Here is a 17,601-nt window from a genome sequence, read left to right as displayed (position 1 = left end):
GCTTAATAAGTTAGTGCTTGAGTCCCTTATTGCATTTCTATCCTAATAAAAGCAACTGTACTGGTTCTTTTATGCACAGGTGTTCTGGAGACCTGTCTTCTGGGGACTTGGATTACAGTTTGTTCTTGGTCTTCTCATTCTAAGAACTACAGCTGGATTTAAGGCATTCAATTGGCTGGGAAAACAAGTGCAGGTAAGGTCAGAGTCAATGCAGGTCATGTTTAACTATCATGTCTGAGGCCTTTCCCACTAATTCCACAAACATCTTTTTCAGTAATTTTAATTTTTAAAGTAAAATTTGATATCTTTACTCTAGATTTTCTTGGAATATACGGACACAGGAGCCAAGTTTGTCTTTGGTGACAAGTACACAGACCATTTCTTTGCTTTTAAGGTAGGCACTATACTCATCTAAGTCTTTCTTCAGCTTCCTACTGACTATAGAAATACCTTTTGCCTTAAGTAGTTCATGTGTTTTCATGATTTTTCAATGATAGGATTATATGTATATATTTAAAACCTATTTGGAGTGACCATCCAAATAAATTATTTTCATCTAATTGGATTTGTTTTATATTTTGTCTACACAGAGACACTGATGGTAGGATGACTCCATCTCTCTTTTAAATTTAGAAAATACTAAGTCCTTCACAAATAGCTATCCCATTAAAAAGATTTTAAGCAATGTCATAATTTAATGATTGAGATAAAAAGTCTCTATAAATTTGCATTCTTACAATTCACCATTTCTTAACCAAAAGGGTATGTGGTTTAACTTCAGTCCTATGGAACTAATATTAACCCCTGTATTTGACTGGATTATGTTGTTTTTCTTTACACTATTGTGCATATTGTTTATACTATTCTTGAATTGTATTGTTATGTCATTGTGAGTATTGTTCTTATTGTTCTACTTTCCTGGCTCTGCCTCATGTCATTCAAATTACTCCTTTGCATATATCATATTCACTCTTACTCATGGTATAATAATGTGCAATTACCTCTATTAAAAAAAAGAATTTATTTAGTCCTTCATAATTCATAGGAGACATTATTTGTTCCCATGTTTTTTTTTTATTTTTTCTAGCTATGATTATTTTGATACAGATTACTTGATACAGATTCATTAGTGTCCTACTTTTCCCACATCCCCCCATAATTTTTCATTATCTTTTCCTGTCATCTTAGCCAATCTGATAAGTGTAAAGTGGTATCTCAGAGTTGCCTTGATTGCATTTCTTTCAGTGATCTCTTTGGAGATCTAAATCAAATACTGAAACAAAAGGGCATGAAGAGTTCAGAAACCTATTATACATATTTCCAAATTATTTTCCAAAATGTTTGTACCAATACCAAGCTTTACCAGCTATGAATGAGCATGTCTCTCTTCATTTTTCTTCAGCTCTGGCAATTGGGTGTGTGTGTACAATTTAATGCTCAGTATTATATTTACCTTACTATCTTAAATATTTTACATGGTTATTGGTGGATTGTTTTTCAATCTTATTTTAAAAATTGTATTTGTAATTTCATCAGTTGAAATCACTGTCGGGAAGGAACTCAATGCAAACTGGCACCTTCTCTACATTTATTAGAAAGTGCCAAGGGCACTGAGAGATTTAGCGACTTGTCCAGTTATGCAAGTTTATACCATCAGGCTGGAATGTTTTTCAAAGAATTGTTTTTCAAATATTTTTCTTCTTAAAACCCAGGAAGACATTTGGACAAGTGTATCTCTTTCACCTCACTTTTTCTTTCTCCTGTGAGGCCTTTCCTGGAGGGGATCTTTACCATATATTGAACATATATGATGTAGCAGATTCTTATTCATAGAATGAAAGGGACAGTTAGTCTACCCTACCCTCTCATACAGGGAAAACACCCTTAAGTTAGCCTAATTCTTGGAGAGAAAGCAGACTGAAAGTTCCTTGTTCTAATACTTATATCAAAAAAATAGGTCAGTCATATGGAGTTTAAAATTGTCTAATTTACAATAATAGATCCTGAAATAATAGAAGACTTAACTAACAAATTAGAAGAAAGGATAAAGGATGACAAGATACTGTACATAATTACAACAGCTCCTAAAGAGGGAAAGAAACCTACAATTATAGAAACTGAGGGAGAATCTGAGCCAGGGGCACTTTATTCAAGAGTCCTTCTGATGAAGTGAACCTCAGATCTTCGTCACTATCTGAGATGTTCCTTCTTCATGGCTTTATTTTTACAATGTTTAATATACATTTGATTGCTGAACAATCTAGAGGGGCTACACAAAATATAGAATTGCATTGGTTGCTAGACCCTGATTCCAGGACCAAAAATGATGCATAAGCAAAAATAAAGTATGTCAGCCTGGTTGGGAGAAGCATCATAATCTGCTCATGTTGGATAAGAGAGAGATACAAAACTTAGTTGGAGGATTTTTCATGTAATTCTTGGCTTGGGTACCATAAGGAGGCAAAACAATTTTTATAGGATTGTAGATTTTTTAGTGGGAAAGGAGTTTTGAAGTCATTCAGTGCAACTCCCCTCATTTCACAGATAAGGGAAGAACAATCCAGAGAGGTGATATGATTTGTCCCAGATGACACTGATAATAAATAGCAAAGCCAGATCCTTTGACCTCAATTTTACTAATCTTTCCATGATCCCACACTGCCTCACCAAGAATTGTTTCTCATACTTTGTCAGAACCTACTAATGGGCTCCTAAAAACTAAGCAAAAGGAGACTGAAGTAAGAGTAGAAGGCTCTTTGTGTGATTAAGCAAGTGAACTTACAATTTGCAATTCACAGCTCTGGAGCCTAATATACAGAATTTATTTAGAGTCACTGCCCCTGATTAATGCTGATTGAAACAGAGTAGGGATCTAAATAAATCCTTTCTCCCAGTCACTCAGACTAAAAAAGCTCTGTCTGTAACAGTGTTCTAGATGCCACTGAGACCTTATGAACATGTATAGTAAAAGAAAAAAAATCTAGATTTGATGGATTCAGGTTCAAATTCTACTCATCCACCTGCCTGGGTGACTTTTGGACAAGTTATTTCACTCACTGGGCCTCAGTTTCTCCATTTGAAAAATTATGCAGCTGGACAAAATGACCCCTAATTCCTACCAGCTGTAAATCTATGATCCTATGAGCCCTTCATCTCCTAGTGCTTCTATCTGTTCCCCTCCTCCAGGGTTGTTGTGAGCATAAAATGTGATATTTGTATTCTATGTAAATGACAGTTATCACTGTGACCTCCTGTCCTAACCTGGTAAAGATACTTCAGTTCTGACATTTTGACAGTAATGAAAAACAACTTTTAAAAAATCTGTCCTGTCTTATATTTAAAGTCAGGCTGTATGTGGGAAAACCAGAAGTACTGATCCTGCTGGGTTAAAATGGTATTAACATGATTTATAGTAATTAGATTAACAACTTTTTTTTTTCCTAGTTCAGAGGCCCATATGATTATTTAAAAAGTCCAAAATGAGACATGAATTTTAAGTAACTAGACTTGTCTAATTAAATTACTGCATCACTGGCATCCTCATAGGACCTGCAGGTCAGCAAGAACCACATTCTTATCAGTTCAACAAACTAGCAAAATGCTGAGTAAATCCAAAGATGCTAATGGAGAGTTTAATCAACTTGAAACTCAATTAAAATCTCTTGTGTATTTCAAAATCTCACTGCTTTTAACAGTAAAAAAAAAAAAAAAAATCTAATACTCAGAGGAGATGATTGGTCTGGCTTTTATGTTGACAAGCCAGCTAAGTAATTTTCATATAATAGGAATTGCCAAGGAACATGAGGCACATAAGGTTAGCAAACCTCTTTATGTTGGATGTGGGCACCATTTTTGTAGGATTGTAGATTTTTTAGCTGGAAAGGAGTTTCAGTCATTCAGTGCAACTCCCCATCACCTGTTACAGATGAGGAAAGAACAATCCAGAGAGGTGATATGATTTGTCCAAGATGACACTGATAGTTAATAGCGAAGCCAGATCTTTTGACCTCAATTCTACTTATCTTTCCATGACCCTACACTGCCTCACCAAGAATTGTTTCTCAAACTTTGTCAGAACCTACTAATGGGCTCCTAAGTAAACTAAGACTGAAGTAAAGTGACTAATATGAAAATATATTTACAATGATTTTATAACCTATATCAGATTGTTTCTTGTCTTAGAGAAGTGGAAAGAGGGAGGGAGAAAAAATGTAAAACTAAAAAAGCTTACAAAAATGAAAGGTTGAAAACTACATGTAATTGGAAAAATAAAATACTATTGAAACTATATAAAAAAGACTGTAGTCTGCTTCTAGGTGGTATTGAGCAAGTTATTTAATTCTGTTTGCCTTAGTTTTCTCACCTGTAAAATGAGATGGAGAAAGAAATGGCAAACTGCACCAATATCTTTGCTAAGAAAACCCCAAAGGGGGTCACAATGAGTCAAAAGTAGCTGAAAGCAACTAAAACAACAATACATGACATCAATGTCATGTGTGATCATGTAATATCTATTTCCACATAAGCCATGATATAAAAGAAGAAAAAAAGTAAGAAAATAAAATAAGTGGAAAAAAGTATGTTTCACACTGAACAATTGCTAGATGCTCAGCCAGGGTTATGACATATGTGATCTTTAATTTCATCATCTAAAGGTCATGTTTGTGCCAGCAACCTCTTAAGGTTATTAGAAGGAAAGTGTGCTTTACAATTTGTAGTGTTATGTAAATGAGAATCATTGATTACATAAGGACCTTGAACTAGATGCTACCTACCTAAGCGTCCCTCTAGATCCCAACAACCATGGATTATTGAGAATAATCAATCCCCTGAAAGGGTTGTACATATCCAAATCTGCCCTATTTGAATTTGCCCTATGTAAAATACTTTAAATGGTTCCAGATTATTCAATGCAAATTTAAATTATGCCATTACTTCAGCAGACTGGTTATTTGTACTGACTAGAACTTAGATTTTAAGTAGTTTGTAATTAATCACATACAAGCATTTGGCTGTCTCTATTTTAGTATGCTGACAATCAAGGTGGGGTATTATTATTTCCATTTTAAAGATGAGGAAACGAGATCAGAGTGAGGGAAAATTAATATTCAAATATTTAAAATAATTTAAATACATAATAAATATAATCATGCATATAATATAAATAAATAATGAAAAAAATTTTAAGAAAGAAAGAACAGAGAAGTTAAGTGACTTGCCCATCCTAGGCAGCACCCAGGTCTTCCCAATTCTAAATCTAGCATTCTACTCTGATACCACACTTATATACTCCTATATACTCTAGAGAGTCTCACATTTCTATAAGTCACTACAAAGAAAAGAATTATCGATTCTTAGAACACCATTCATTTGAGACTCTCAAATTTCACAGCCTGGGAGTCTGCAATTCCCCTTGCCAGGGAATATCCAAAGGGAAGACAGAATCAGCAAAGTCTGCAAAGCAAACTCGGGAGAGGGACATATTTAAACAGATGGTGCTCTTCTCTCACCTTGAACTAAGATCTTAAAGATGAATTTCAGGTTGGAGAAATTATTATGGATCATAAGAAGTATCCATAATTGAACTAGGGAACAAGGCTGGCATAGAATCTCACTTGCAGCTGATTCCATGCAGAGATTAAGGACACAAGAGTGGTTCAAGCTCATTCAGAGTAGAATGTAATACTGGAGAAGGAAGAAGGAATAGCTGTGATTTGATACTGAGATTGCACCAAGCCACTCCTCTCTTCAAGATAAGCTAATCTTGAGATACCATCAAGAAGTTCTGGCTATGCCATTTAAATAGCTCTGTGACCATTTAACCTGACTGAGACTCAGCTTCCTTTTTTTTTTTTTTTTTTTTTTTTTTTTATAAATGCGGATAAAAACACCTGTGGCACTTAACCCACAAAGTTGTTCTTAAGGTCCAAAGATGGAGAAAGTGCTTTGCAAATCTTAAAAACAGCTTATGAATTTCAACTATTACATATTACACCAATAAAAATAATACTAAGAGCTTCTATTTACTCAACTCTTTTGCTTCATAAAATAATTTCCTTATAACCCTATGATGTAATTAGTGCAAGTATTATTTTTTTCTCACAAAAAAGAGGTCACACAGTTTTTAAGTAATAGATCACGGACCAATCCTGAGAACATAGGATCATCGGTTTTGGAGCTAGAAAGGAGACCATCTGTTTTAACTCTAATATAGATAATTCATATTAAGAAACTAAGACCTAGGGAAGTAGTCACATAAATAATAAGTCCAGATCTCTTGGCTGATACTCCTGCTGTCTCCCAACTCCTGTTCTCTCTGTTCTTGCCACACATTAGACTGGCTGTCTCCCTGACGTGAGAAAAATCTCTGGGTAACATACAAAAATTATAAATAATAAAACTGCATTCAATACTCAACATTTTTCATTGTTACAAGAAAATGTTCACTCACACCACAGTTTTTATTTTTTTTAAGATCTCTAAATACATACTATTAAAGGAATTTAATCTCCTGAGTATAGGAACTGAGGCATATCCCTACTGCCCCATTTTATAGATGGGTAAACTGAGGGAAAGAGGGCCAACTACCAAAGCAAGTCAGTGGAAGAGATAGGACTTGGACCAAGATTTCACAGATTTCATGTTCTATTCACTCAAATATATTATATCAGGATTCTCACCTGGAACTCTTCAATAGAAAAAGAAAAGGAGGTTGGGGTATAGGAACAGTGTGCCCTGCTCCTTGAAGTCTATCTTCCATCTTCAGTCGCCTTAAAATTTGAGAAACTTTGTTTTTCATTTTACCTTACCAGAATAAAAACTCAAAGTTAATTTTCAAAAGGTGGAGGGAAGGTTCTGGAGAATGTAAAAAGATAGCTTTCTACTCATGGCCATGATACCATTTTCTCAGTGTTCATACTCTCAGGCTACCAAACATCAATGCTAAAACATTTTTCTTTGTCCCAGCAGCTTTCTCCCTCTGTCCTGCAGCAGAATTATGTCTAAAACAATAGCAAGGAGAAAAGGCCAGGCTAAGTTTTTAGCCTAACCAGAAAAGATTGATGGATTTGTTGTGTATTGGTTTTTTTCCCTAGGAGAAGCAAACTGGCCACAGGCCAGATGGACTCAGATTGGGATGGTTCTTTTTAAGTCAGAATACTCAGACCTATCAATTCAGTGACTAGTTTTTATCAAAAATCACCTCCTTTCCCCCCAGACTCTTCACTTCACAAACCTTCCCTCCATTGGGAGAGTGTGAATATTTACCAATGATTCAAAAGTGGAACTTTGGGGTTTTCACATTTCCTTTATTAACATTTATTAGGATAATCACGTCATTTCAAAAACCAATTTCTTTTATAGGTTTAGAGTTAGACACTAAATGAATCTCCTTGCCTTCTTTTCATTTGTTTATATGTTTTTATGTAAATCATAATGTCCTCACACTAAATGTCAGATGTACTTGGCCAAAAACCTGAAAGTGCTTGGGCTAGAAATTAAAATCAGAATAGAACATTAGGATAGTTAATTATCTCTTTCCTAGCATGTAAAGGATGCTTCCCACAAGGATGGTCTGCACACATATGGTTGGAAGCGGTGAAAGGCTTTTATTTAATTTGCTGCTCATATCTGAGTTATATCCCAATCAAAATGTAAAGATAAACACTCAACTCATCCATGATTTTAGGAATACTCAGCTTGCCTATTAAAATCAGAGTTATAAAAGTCATGAAAGAGTATAATTCTGAATAATGGAATGTGGAGTGTTCCTATACATGTTTTCTTGGATTTGATCATTTTGATGCAGGTCTAGTGGTAGAGAATTGATGTGAGAATCTCCTCTGGTCTCAGCACGGTCCAACATCAAAGAATTCACGAACCTGAAATCTTAGTGGCAGTTTTATTTTTCACTTAGAAGCTCTCTCTCAGCTGACAAATCTCTTAATGAGGAGATTTGCAAAGAAAGTGTTAATAGAAACCTATTTTATGAACAGATCTTGGGGGCTGGGGACAGTTTGAGCTGATTATCACACCAAGATCTCCCAGTTGAATGAAATAACTTTGAAGGCTTTTTTCCAGAATTTGAAATTTCCTGAATGGGGACCCCCCCAAAAAAAGATCACTGGGCAGAGATTTGCCTTAGAAAAGACCTGTCTGGAAAGTATGACCCCTCCCAGACTCTCTGCAATCTGAGACCCCAAATCTCCCTTCTTTTACAGATCAAAGGGGACACAGTTTCAGAGTTACCCCCCTAATTTTCCCCCCAAGCAGTTACCCCCCAAATTCATTTGGGGTAAAGGGGTGATTGTTCTGTAATTGCTTTGAGCTGACAAGAGTCATTGAGATATCCATAAATTCACAGGGAGGGTGGCTTTCAAGCCAGGATGGGAGGTGTGAGATCTGAAAACAGCAGCAGGGCATCTAAGGGGTGTTGTGTGTCCCAATCAGTCTTCCCATGTTCTCCAGGCTGGAGGAGCAGTTGAAAATTTACAGTTTGAAGCCTAAAGGAAACAGATCTCAGGAGCAGATTAAAAGTGAGGTGTCTTTTGATTGAGATTTGGGAATCTGGGTTCCATTTGTGGGCTGCCTTAAGGATGCTGATGGCCCACCCAACAATACTGAATGCTCCCACTGCCCACAGAGCTCTCTAGCTGAAAGGCTGAGAAGGAGTTAACTACTGGCAAGGGCCATAGAATGCTAAAAAGTTAATTGCTGGCAGGGGCATAGGATGCCAATCAAGAAAAGTAGGAGAGAAAATGCCGGCAGCAAAAAGTTCTCAAGTTTGGAGTGAGAAAAAGTTAGGTGGGAGAGTGAAAGTGAGGGAAAGAAGGACTCAGGCAGTTTCACCTTTCTTTCTCCCTCTTACTAAAATACCTGAGAAGTAAAAGCTGGACTATTTGTCTCTCTGCAAGGAGCTTAGGCAGGCTTAGCAGGTGCCTTGATGCTGTCAGAGTCTTCTCAGTCCTGCAAGGAAAAGTGTTAACAAAACGGAAAGCAGTTTCATTGGCCAGCTGGTTGATTGTGGCAGTAAGGTTGGAGAAAATGTTCTCATGTTGTAAGTATTCCACCCAGGGGACTGGCACTGCTGTGCCTTTCTTTAAGCACCAAAGAATATTTCCCCAAAATCCTGATTTTGCCTCCTTGAAGGGATAGGGGCTGTGTTTGAGGTGCTGCATTATATACAGTGAAAGGAGCACTTAAATAGCCTAGAGGGCAAGTCAGAAAGTGCTTGAAAGGTGGAGAGGACAGGTGGGGGAGGGTCCCAATCAGAGGCATTTCTCCCCAGGTGTGTGGCCTGATAAGACCAGAATCAGTCTCCACTGACTTGCCTTTGGCATTAATAGGTGGTCTGAGGGCATTTGAAACCAGTCAGAAGAAGAAAGGCTATACCCCCTTTCTTCTGCAAGGGTTTTCTTCTGTGCACTCTAGGAAGGGGTATAAGAATCAGGGAGCTGGGGGATTAAAGGTGCCATGGTCAAGGACAAACGACAGCAGCTTTAGCAGGTGAATCTGCAAGCCTGCTTCCCTTGGCCTGGTGTCCTTCACAAAATATGACTGAAACCTCCCTGGGTTCGTGGACAGCTTGCAACAGCTGTAGAATTTCTCCTGCGTGTTTAATGGGAGAATTCTTTGTTGTCAACAGACCCTTCTTTCTCCATATAGCTCCATGAGCATGCAAAATATGGAAAGCATATTTGGAGCCCATATAGAAGTTCATTCTCATTCCCTTCTCCAGTTCCAAAACTCTGGTCAGGACAATGAGTTCCTTTCTGGGCAGGAGTTCTAGGGGGCAGTGGCTTATCTTCCAGGGTGCCATTGAGAATCACTGCAGAATGACCCACCTTTCTTTCCTATTTTCAAGTAAGCTCAACCCATCTGTAAACCACTCCCCATCTGGGTTCTCAAGGGTGGTGTCCTTTAAGTCAGGTCGGCTTCTTCACAATCATGGATAACTTCTCCCGGCTGTGAGGAGTCAGGAACAGGGTGGCAGGATGAAGAGTGGCACACTTGGAGATCAGGTGGGGGTGTCCAGCAGGAGGGCCTGGTATCTATTAGCCTCCCACCAGCAAGCCCCTGATGTCCTTTGGCTTCTAAAATGCTCAGGACCAGTGAGGAGTTTAAACCTCTAATGGCTGTCCCAAGGTCAGTTCTGAGGCCATGGCAGCCACTGCTCCGAGGCAGGAGGGCCATCCCAGGGAAGTGGAGTCCGGCTCCTTGGAGAAATAAGCAATGAGTCTAAGAAATAAGCAAGGCCCTGGCTGTCAGGACTGCAGATCAAGATAAGATTGCCGGCGAGCTTCTCAAGGTCTCCTAACTCTCTAACTAAAGGTTCATGTGTAAGACATTTCTCTGGAGGCCTGAGAAGAGAGCATTGGGTCCCCAATCATCATTAAATCACACCCCAATAAAGGAGCAGGATAGGAGGGAATAATAACAAACAAGCATTTAAATGACAGGTCACCAAGCTGGTGAGGCTAGAGGAGAAGTCTCAAAACAGGTCTTAAGTTCCCCTGCAATCCCCACTCTATGGTGGTAAGGGTAAGAGAAACCAGAGTGCCAGAGCAAGAGTGAAGGAGAAGCCCCTCCCATAGCAAAAAGAAATTCATTGACTGAACCAGCTACACCCAGCGAAAGAACTCTGGAAGATGACTATGAACCACTACATAGATTTTCCAATCCCTCTAATTTTGTCCACCTGCATTTTGGATTTCCTTCACAGGCTAATTGTACACTGTTTCAAAATTCGATTCTTTTTGTACAACAAAACAACTGTTTGGATATGTATACATATATTGTATTTAATTTATCCTTTAACATATTTAACATGTATTGGTCAACCTGCCATCTGGGGGGGGGGGGGGGAAGGAGGGGAAAAATTAGAACAAAAGGTTTGGCAATTGTCAATGTTGTAAAATTACCCATGCATATATCTGGTAAATAAAAACTATTTTAAAAAATAGAAATTAAAAAACCTTACAAATTGATAAATAAAATAAATATCTAATATTAAGAAGAAAGAAAGAAAGAAATTCAATGGTCTTTTTTTTATTTTCAAAAACATTCACAGACCCTCTGAAATGGAGGATGCATGGTCCCAACTGAAGATTCTCTGTTCTAAAGCATCTTTAAGGAGCTGTTATTCTCCAATGAGGAGGAAAATTAACTCTCAATCATATTTGGTTTTGTTTTTGCACTAGGTCTTGCCAATAGTGGTCTTCTTCAGCACAGTGATATCCATGCTCTACTATCTTGAATTAATGCAGTGGCTCATTAAAAAGGTAAATGCAGGTTCTGTCAAGTGTCATCATGGCCACTGCTATCAAACTGTATCTTTCAGGGGAAACACTTGAGCTGTACAAATACAAGTATTTGTATTTCTACAGTACCACAGTACTGGGATGCACAGTGATAGGAGATTTGGAAAATATTTAGAAACTGAAACATAGAATGTGGCTTTAACAACCAACAGTGTCAAATTTTTCTATGAAATAAAAAAGAAGTATTACTGCTAAACTGCCTCTAATTGTCTAGGGTTATCATCTGGGAAAACAGAAAGCTGAGAATTATTTCCCGTATGTGTTATCGTTGGTTAGTGTTTTCTTGTAGCGCCCATATATGCAAAAATGTTTGTAGTAGCTCTTTTTGTGGTGGCAAAGAACTGGAAAAAGAGTAGATGCCCATCAACTGAGAAATGGCTAAATAAGTTATGGTATATGAAGGTAATGGAATATTATTGTTCTTTAAAAAAAATGAACAGGCTGATTTTAAAAAGGCCTTTAAAGATTAACATGAACTGATGCTGAGTAAAACAAATAGAACCAAGAAAACATTGCATATAGCAACAGCAAAACTGTGAGATAATCAACTTGATAAATAAACTTGGTTCTTCTCAGCAGTTCACTGATCCAAAGCAATCCCAATAAACTAGATGGAAAGCAACACATGTTATGTTCACTTTTTTGTTTGTTTTCTTTTTTATCCGGGGTTGGTTTTTTTGTTTTTTGGGGGGTTTTTGTCTTTTAGTTTTTCCCTTTTGTTCTGATTTTGCTCTCCCAACATGATTCATGAGGAAATGTGGGTTGGTTTGTTTGTTGTTGTTGTTTTTTAATGAATGTACATGTATAACCAAAAAAAAAAAAAAAGTTGATTTGTAGCAAGTTCTGGCCCAAGTCAACTAAGGTATCAAGAAGACCACAACAATGAGAGGTATTTGTTTCCTTAAGGAAAGGCCTTTGTATACATGGATTAATAAAAATCCCATTTCTACTTATTATAGGAAGTTCCCTCAGATCACCTTTCTTAGATGACCCATTTCCAGGTCTTTTGATCATTATTACATTTTTAATTTGTAACAGTTTTCTGGGTTAAAGTCATTTAAAGACTTAGGCTGTCCATGAAATAAAAACTGCAAGTACAGAGATCCTTTTCTTCTGTATCAAACATGGAGAAATGAACAATTTTCAGGACAATTATATCCTTAAGTAGTTTAAGCATTTTCATCTACAATCTCCTTTGTTGAATTTTTTTTTTAATCTGCAGACACTGTTTTTACCTTTTTTTAGATTGGATGGTTAATGCAGGCTACCTTGGGATCATCTCCTATTGAATCTGTAGTTGCTGCTGGCAACATATTTGTGGGACAGGTAAGTTTTACCTCTAAAAATGGGCTCATCAAATTAGATACATTTCTGGAAGGTTTAGCTTTTCAGGGATGACAAAAAACACTTTAAAATGTGTACACATCCATTTTTATGTATGTTTGTTTAAACTTTCAGAAGAGTATCAGAAAATCAGTGAATTTGACATCTAGAGAGTCTAGTTTCCTAACAATGAGCCATGTCCCTTTCAGAGTTTAAAGATATTTAACTGAGAGTAGGATTTGGAGTTAATGCATATTGGAATCTTCCTATGTTGTCTTGTTATCATTAATTAAAACATCTTTAGGAAAATAGAATTTTAGAGTTCACTTAGTCCTTGCTAGGTTTTTTTCTGCAAATGAATGATGTTTGTAGTCTTTATTGTCTTTTGTCTGGAGTTATTGCCAGATAAAATGAATTATCCAGAGTCACACAGCATTTAACACTGATTTCTCCTAATTCCCATGTCAGCTTTCTATGCACTCTGCCATGTTGCTCTTTGTACACAGTGTCTATTTAGTATTTCAGCCAAGAAGACCTATGTGTGAGGCTTATGTGAACGCATAAACAAGCCACTTAACCTTTATGAGGTTCAGTTTGCTCATCTCTAAAACGAGTGGGTGTAATTGGATGTTCTCTAATGTCCCTTCCCAGTTTCATTCTGGGATTCTGTAGCCAAAATCTAAACGTTTGCTGTGGACTTTGGAAATTGAATTTGCAGAAAAATCTGAGTCACCCAAAACCAAATTTGACCCTAAAACCTGAGCTAATAACTACTCCAGGCAGGTTAATTGGGTTTTTTTGTTTGTTTCTTTCTTTCTTTGTTTTTGGCAAGTCTTTTTAACCAATTGGAAAAGAGGACTTAACAGTACAACCCCATACTTACTTCCCTAGGATCTGAAATTATTATGATTCTAGTAATAAAATCTCTTAGGATTAATTAGGAACCTATTTTGCGTTTGCTTATCATTTCCTGCAGAGTAAAAGGATTTGAAAGGCTGGTACTCCTAAGCTTCTCTTTAGTCTACAAGATGTGGTTCAACACACTCAACCTGACAGAACAATTAGTAATAATGAAGTGAAAATTGTAAAATTGCACACGTTTCCATGGTTTTCAATTGGATAATTAATATGCAAGAACTGTAGTCTATATTACTAAAGGGCTCCCAAGCTATAAGCTCTCTTCCCTACTGGTTTTTGTGCCTCCTTTCCTACTGGGCATAGATTTAAGTTCATTTTTTTTTCTTTTATCAAATATTTATTTATAATTTAAATTTTTAAAATTTTAAAAATTCTTTCTTTAATTTATTTTTACAAACCTGTTCCCCCTTCCACCTTTTCTCACCTCATCTTAGGGTAGATGTGGGTTTGGCTAGATTTGAAGATATCTGGCTTAGGAAGCCATTTCTGGGCATCTAACATTTGTTTCTATATATTTATTTTCCTTTTCCTGTATTTCTCAGCTATCGAAGGAACTGTCAATATGGGGAGCAGGGATACTAAAGGCGAGGCCTTCATAGAATTTTATCTATCTATCATCTATGTATTTATTTATTTGTATTCTGAACTTAAATACCAAATAAAAGGGACATTTCTGTATAGTAAAATGAATGAGCATACTAAACTATAGATCTCTATTATGTATAGCTTGCTTTTTAAATATATAATAAATTTAACCTTTGGCTTTCAAAGCTATCTTGTTGGGCTCCTCTTTCTGGTCTTCCTTCTGTTCTCACTTTTGCATTTTTAAAAGATGCCTCAATGACTCCCTTTTCAAATTTTTTCTCTTTGATATTATAGTTTTAGATCTCAAATTCTGACTTGGGAGAAGGAAGGAAGGGAACCCCAGATCCCTCAGAGTTCAATATAGACCAGGATTAAAGAAATCAAGAAGATTGAATCAGGGTTAGACAACCTACTGCAACTAGTAGGCTGGACTGATTCCAGGATATGAGGCTATTCGGTAGTTTCTAGATCAAACCAAGGAAGTACAAAATAGGACAAGCTCTCCCATGCTAGCAAATGGTTCAGCCCTGCTCCTGGAATGCCCCTCCAAAATATGCAACTCATTTGTAGTTATGCTCTCTACTCTGACTTTGGTATAAATGGATTCTTGACTCCTACCTTCAGATTCTGCTTCTAATAGTTCCTAGCTGGGCCACAATGGCCATTAAGTTAACCATTAACAATTAACAGGTATTTGGTTAATCTCTCTGATGCTTGGTTTTTTGTTTGTAAAACAGGGATAATAAAATACCTAGTACCTGGTTCACATGGCTCAAGTGAAATCATTTATGTAAAGTGCATTGCCCACTTGGAAACACAAAAAATTCTTATTATAATTTATATAGTTATTACAATCTGTATCTATAACATATAATTATAATTTTTCTAACATAGAACAGTCATGTTTTTGTGAATTCTGACCAGGGATTCAAAGTAAAGCAAAAAGAATGATATTAGTAACTGTTATTTAAATAGTATCTTCAAGTTTGCAAGATTCTTTACATATCTTATTTTGACTCATAACATTCCTGTGAGTTATGTACAAATATTTAAAAATTAATTTTATTTTTATTGTGAGCATCAATACCACACATGAACATTTCTGATACAAAGAATAGAAAAAGAAAACTGTATATTAGCATGATAGTTCCTTGAGGGTGAGGCTTTTTTTTTAAACTTTGTATTTGAGGTTATTAATTTCATTTTATTGATTTTTTAATATTATTATTTTGAAAATAGGGAGAGGTTCCCCCTGCATCACTGGACCCTTAATGTCTCTTTTAACAAGGAATTTTAAAAAGGAAAAACCCCAACAAAACTAATGAACACATTATATGAATGTTCTCTACTCCAGGACACACACTTCTGCCAAAAAAAAAAAAGGGGGGGGGGTCAAATTTGGTCATTATACAAGCATTATTTAGAGAAGAAATTCAAACACAACAGAGAAGATACAAATATCTGTACAAAATTTAAAGCAGGAACTCTTATTCTAGGGTCTATAGATCTCTAAGGGATCCATGGATCTATTTCAGGAATTCTATAAATAAAAAAATGAAAATTTGCATCTTAAATTTTTCCTATCTTCTAACTTAAATTCTGTATTTCCTTTAATAATTTCAAAACATTATTCCGAGAAGGGGTCCATATGATTTCCCAGGTTTCTAAAAGGGTCTATACCACACAAGAAAAGTAATACACCCTCATTTAAAGAATGATTTTTGCTTGCAGACTGAATCTCCACTCTTGGTCCGACCTTATTTAGCACATCTCACTAAGTCTGAGCTCCATGCAGTCATGACTGCAGGATTTTCAACCATTGCTGGAAGTGTCTTGGGTGCATATATTTCTTTTGGGGTAAGTGAAAAGATTTTAGAATTTCATTATGAAAAATTCAATCTGTTTCGCTTGCCTTCCATTTCCTTTTCTTGACTCTCCAATAATAAACAAAGATGTGGGAGCAGTGGCCTGGCTTGTGTTTGCCCTTATTAGTGACTATAATAATATAGAAAAGGTCTACTTTCTCACCTTTATATCTCTGTCTCATCAGCTATTTCTGGAAAAGAATATGAGTTTCTATGAGAAACTGGAACTAAAATGACTGTGTGGATAAATGTGATTTCATCAGTGTTGGCATTATTTATTACCAGGGAGAATTGCAAATCTTCAATGCATTCAAATCTTTTAAATAAATATAAATAGAAAATTCATATCAATATAAACAAATTAAATTAATGTTCTTTTTTATTATCTTTTTTTTTCTCAATAGCAATTTACCCAAAATTCTGTAAAGATAGTTTTCAACATTCGTTTTTTTAAAACTTCGATGTTCCAAATTTTTCTTCCTTTCCTCCCCTTCCCCAAGACAGCAAGCAATCTGATATAAATCAAATGTGTGCTATCCTTTTAAACATACTTTCATATTTGTCTTGTTGTTTAAGAAAAATCATACCAAAAGGGGGGGAAACTACAAAAAAGAAAAAAAAACAACAAGGTAAAAATGCAATGCTTTGATCCCCATTCATTCTCCATAGCTCTCTCTCTGGGTGTGACTGGCATTTTCCATCCCAAGTCTATTGGAATTGCCTTGAATCACTGCATTAAATTTATATTCTTGAATACCTAGAGTCTAGTAAAAATGTACTGATTGAGGTACATTGTGAGAAAAACAATTAAGTATATGCTCCCACATACATGTGAGTATTTGTGTGTGTGTGTGTGTGTGTGTGTGTGTGTGTGTGTGTGTGTGTGCATGTTAGCTTTCATTAGAATAAATAAATGTAAGCTCCTTGAGGGCAGGGAGAGTTTCTTTTTTTTCTTTTATATCTTTAGTGCTTAGCACTAAGGCACACATAGTAGGCCCTTAATAAATGAACGCTGATTGATAGCTTTTTGGATGATGGATTGAAAGGTTCTGTCACAAATGATTTGGATAAATGTGTTGAAAGGAAATACAGATTCATTTGGGGAATGGAGGTACTAGGAGTATTTGTGGATTAGACAAGCCTGACATGTTTCCAGAATGGCACAGACCCTAGCTATGAGGGAAGAGAAAGAAATCTACAGGAATGGGCAAGCCTGATTTATATAAATGATTGGGGAGAAGTCAGTAATTGTCCTTCAGTTAATAATCATGGAGCTTACATTCTAACAGAATTACATATATATATATACAATATATGTGTTTGTGTGTATATATATGTATATATGTGTATATATATATTTAATATGATACATAAAAATGAATCTAAAACAAATGATGGTTGGGGTGAAGAGAGGGACGTCACTAATAGGTAGGAAGATCAGGAACAGCTTCATGGAGAAGGTGACTATATTGAAGGAAACCAGGTGTTCTAAAAGATGGAGTTAAGGATGGAGTATGTCCAGGGCTGGGAACAGAGGAAGCAAGGAGGACAGATGGGAAATTGTGTATAACAGCCAAAAAGCCACTATGGCT

The 17,601-nt window shown here is 36.3% G+C and overlaps 1 protein-coding gene across 1 annotated transcript in view; it reads left to right on the top strand.

The window, feature by feature from the left end:
* The window catches only part of SLC28A3 (solute carrier family 28 member 3), a 138,264-nt gene that overhangs the window by 89,777 nt on the left and 30,886 nt on the right, over positions 1 to 17,601 (top strand). The window contains exons 7-11 of the mRNA XM_074280187.1: positions 80 to 193; positions 317 to 394; positions 11,199 to 11,279; positions 12,564 to 12,644; positions 15,876 to 16,001. Coding sequence (XP_074136288.1) covers positions 80 to 193; positions 317 to 394; positions 11,199 to 11,279; positions 12,564 to 12,644; positions 15,876 to 16,001 — 480 coding nt within the window. The remainder of the gene's footprint in view (positions 1 to 79; positions 194 to 316; positions 395 to 11,198; positions 11,280 to 12,563; positions 12,645 to 15,875; positions 16,002 to 17,601) is intronic.

Source organism: Sminthopsis crassicaudata, chromosome 1 (assembly GCF_048593235.1).
Source record: "Sminthopsis crassicaudata isolate SCR6 chromosome 1, ASM4859323v1, whole genome shotgun sequence".
In the NCBI taxonomy this organism is placed as follows: Eukaryota; Metazoa; Chordata; class Mammalia; order Dasyuromorphia; family Dasyuridae; genus Sminthopsis; species Sminthopsis crassicaudata.
Note: the sequence above shows the minus strand (reverse complement) of the source record. Positions and strands in the feature narration are given on the sequence as shown.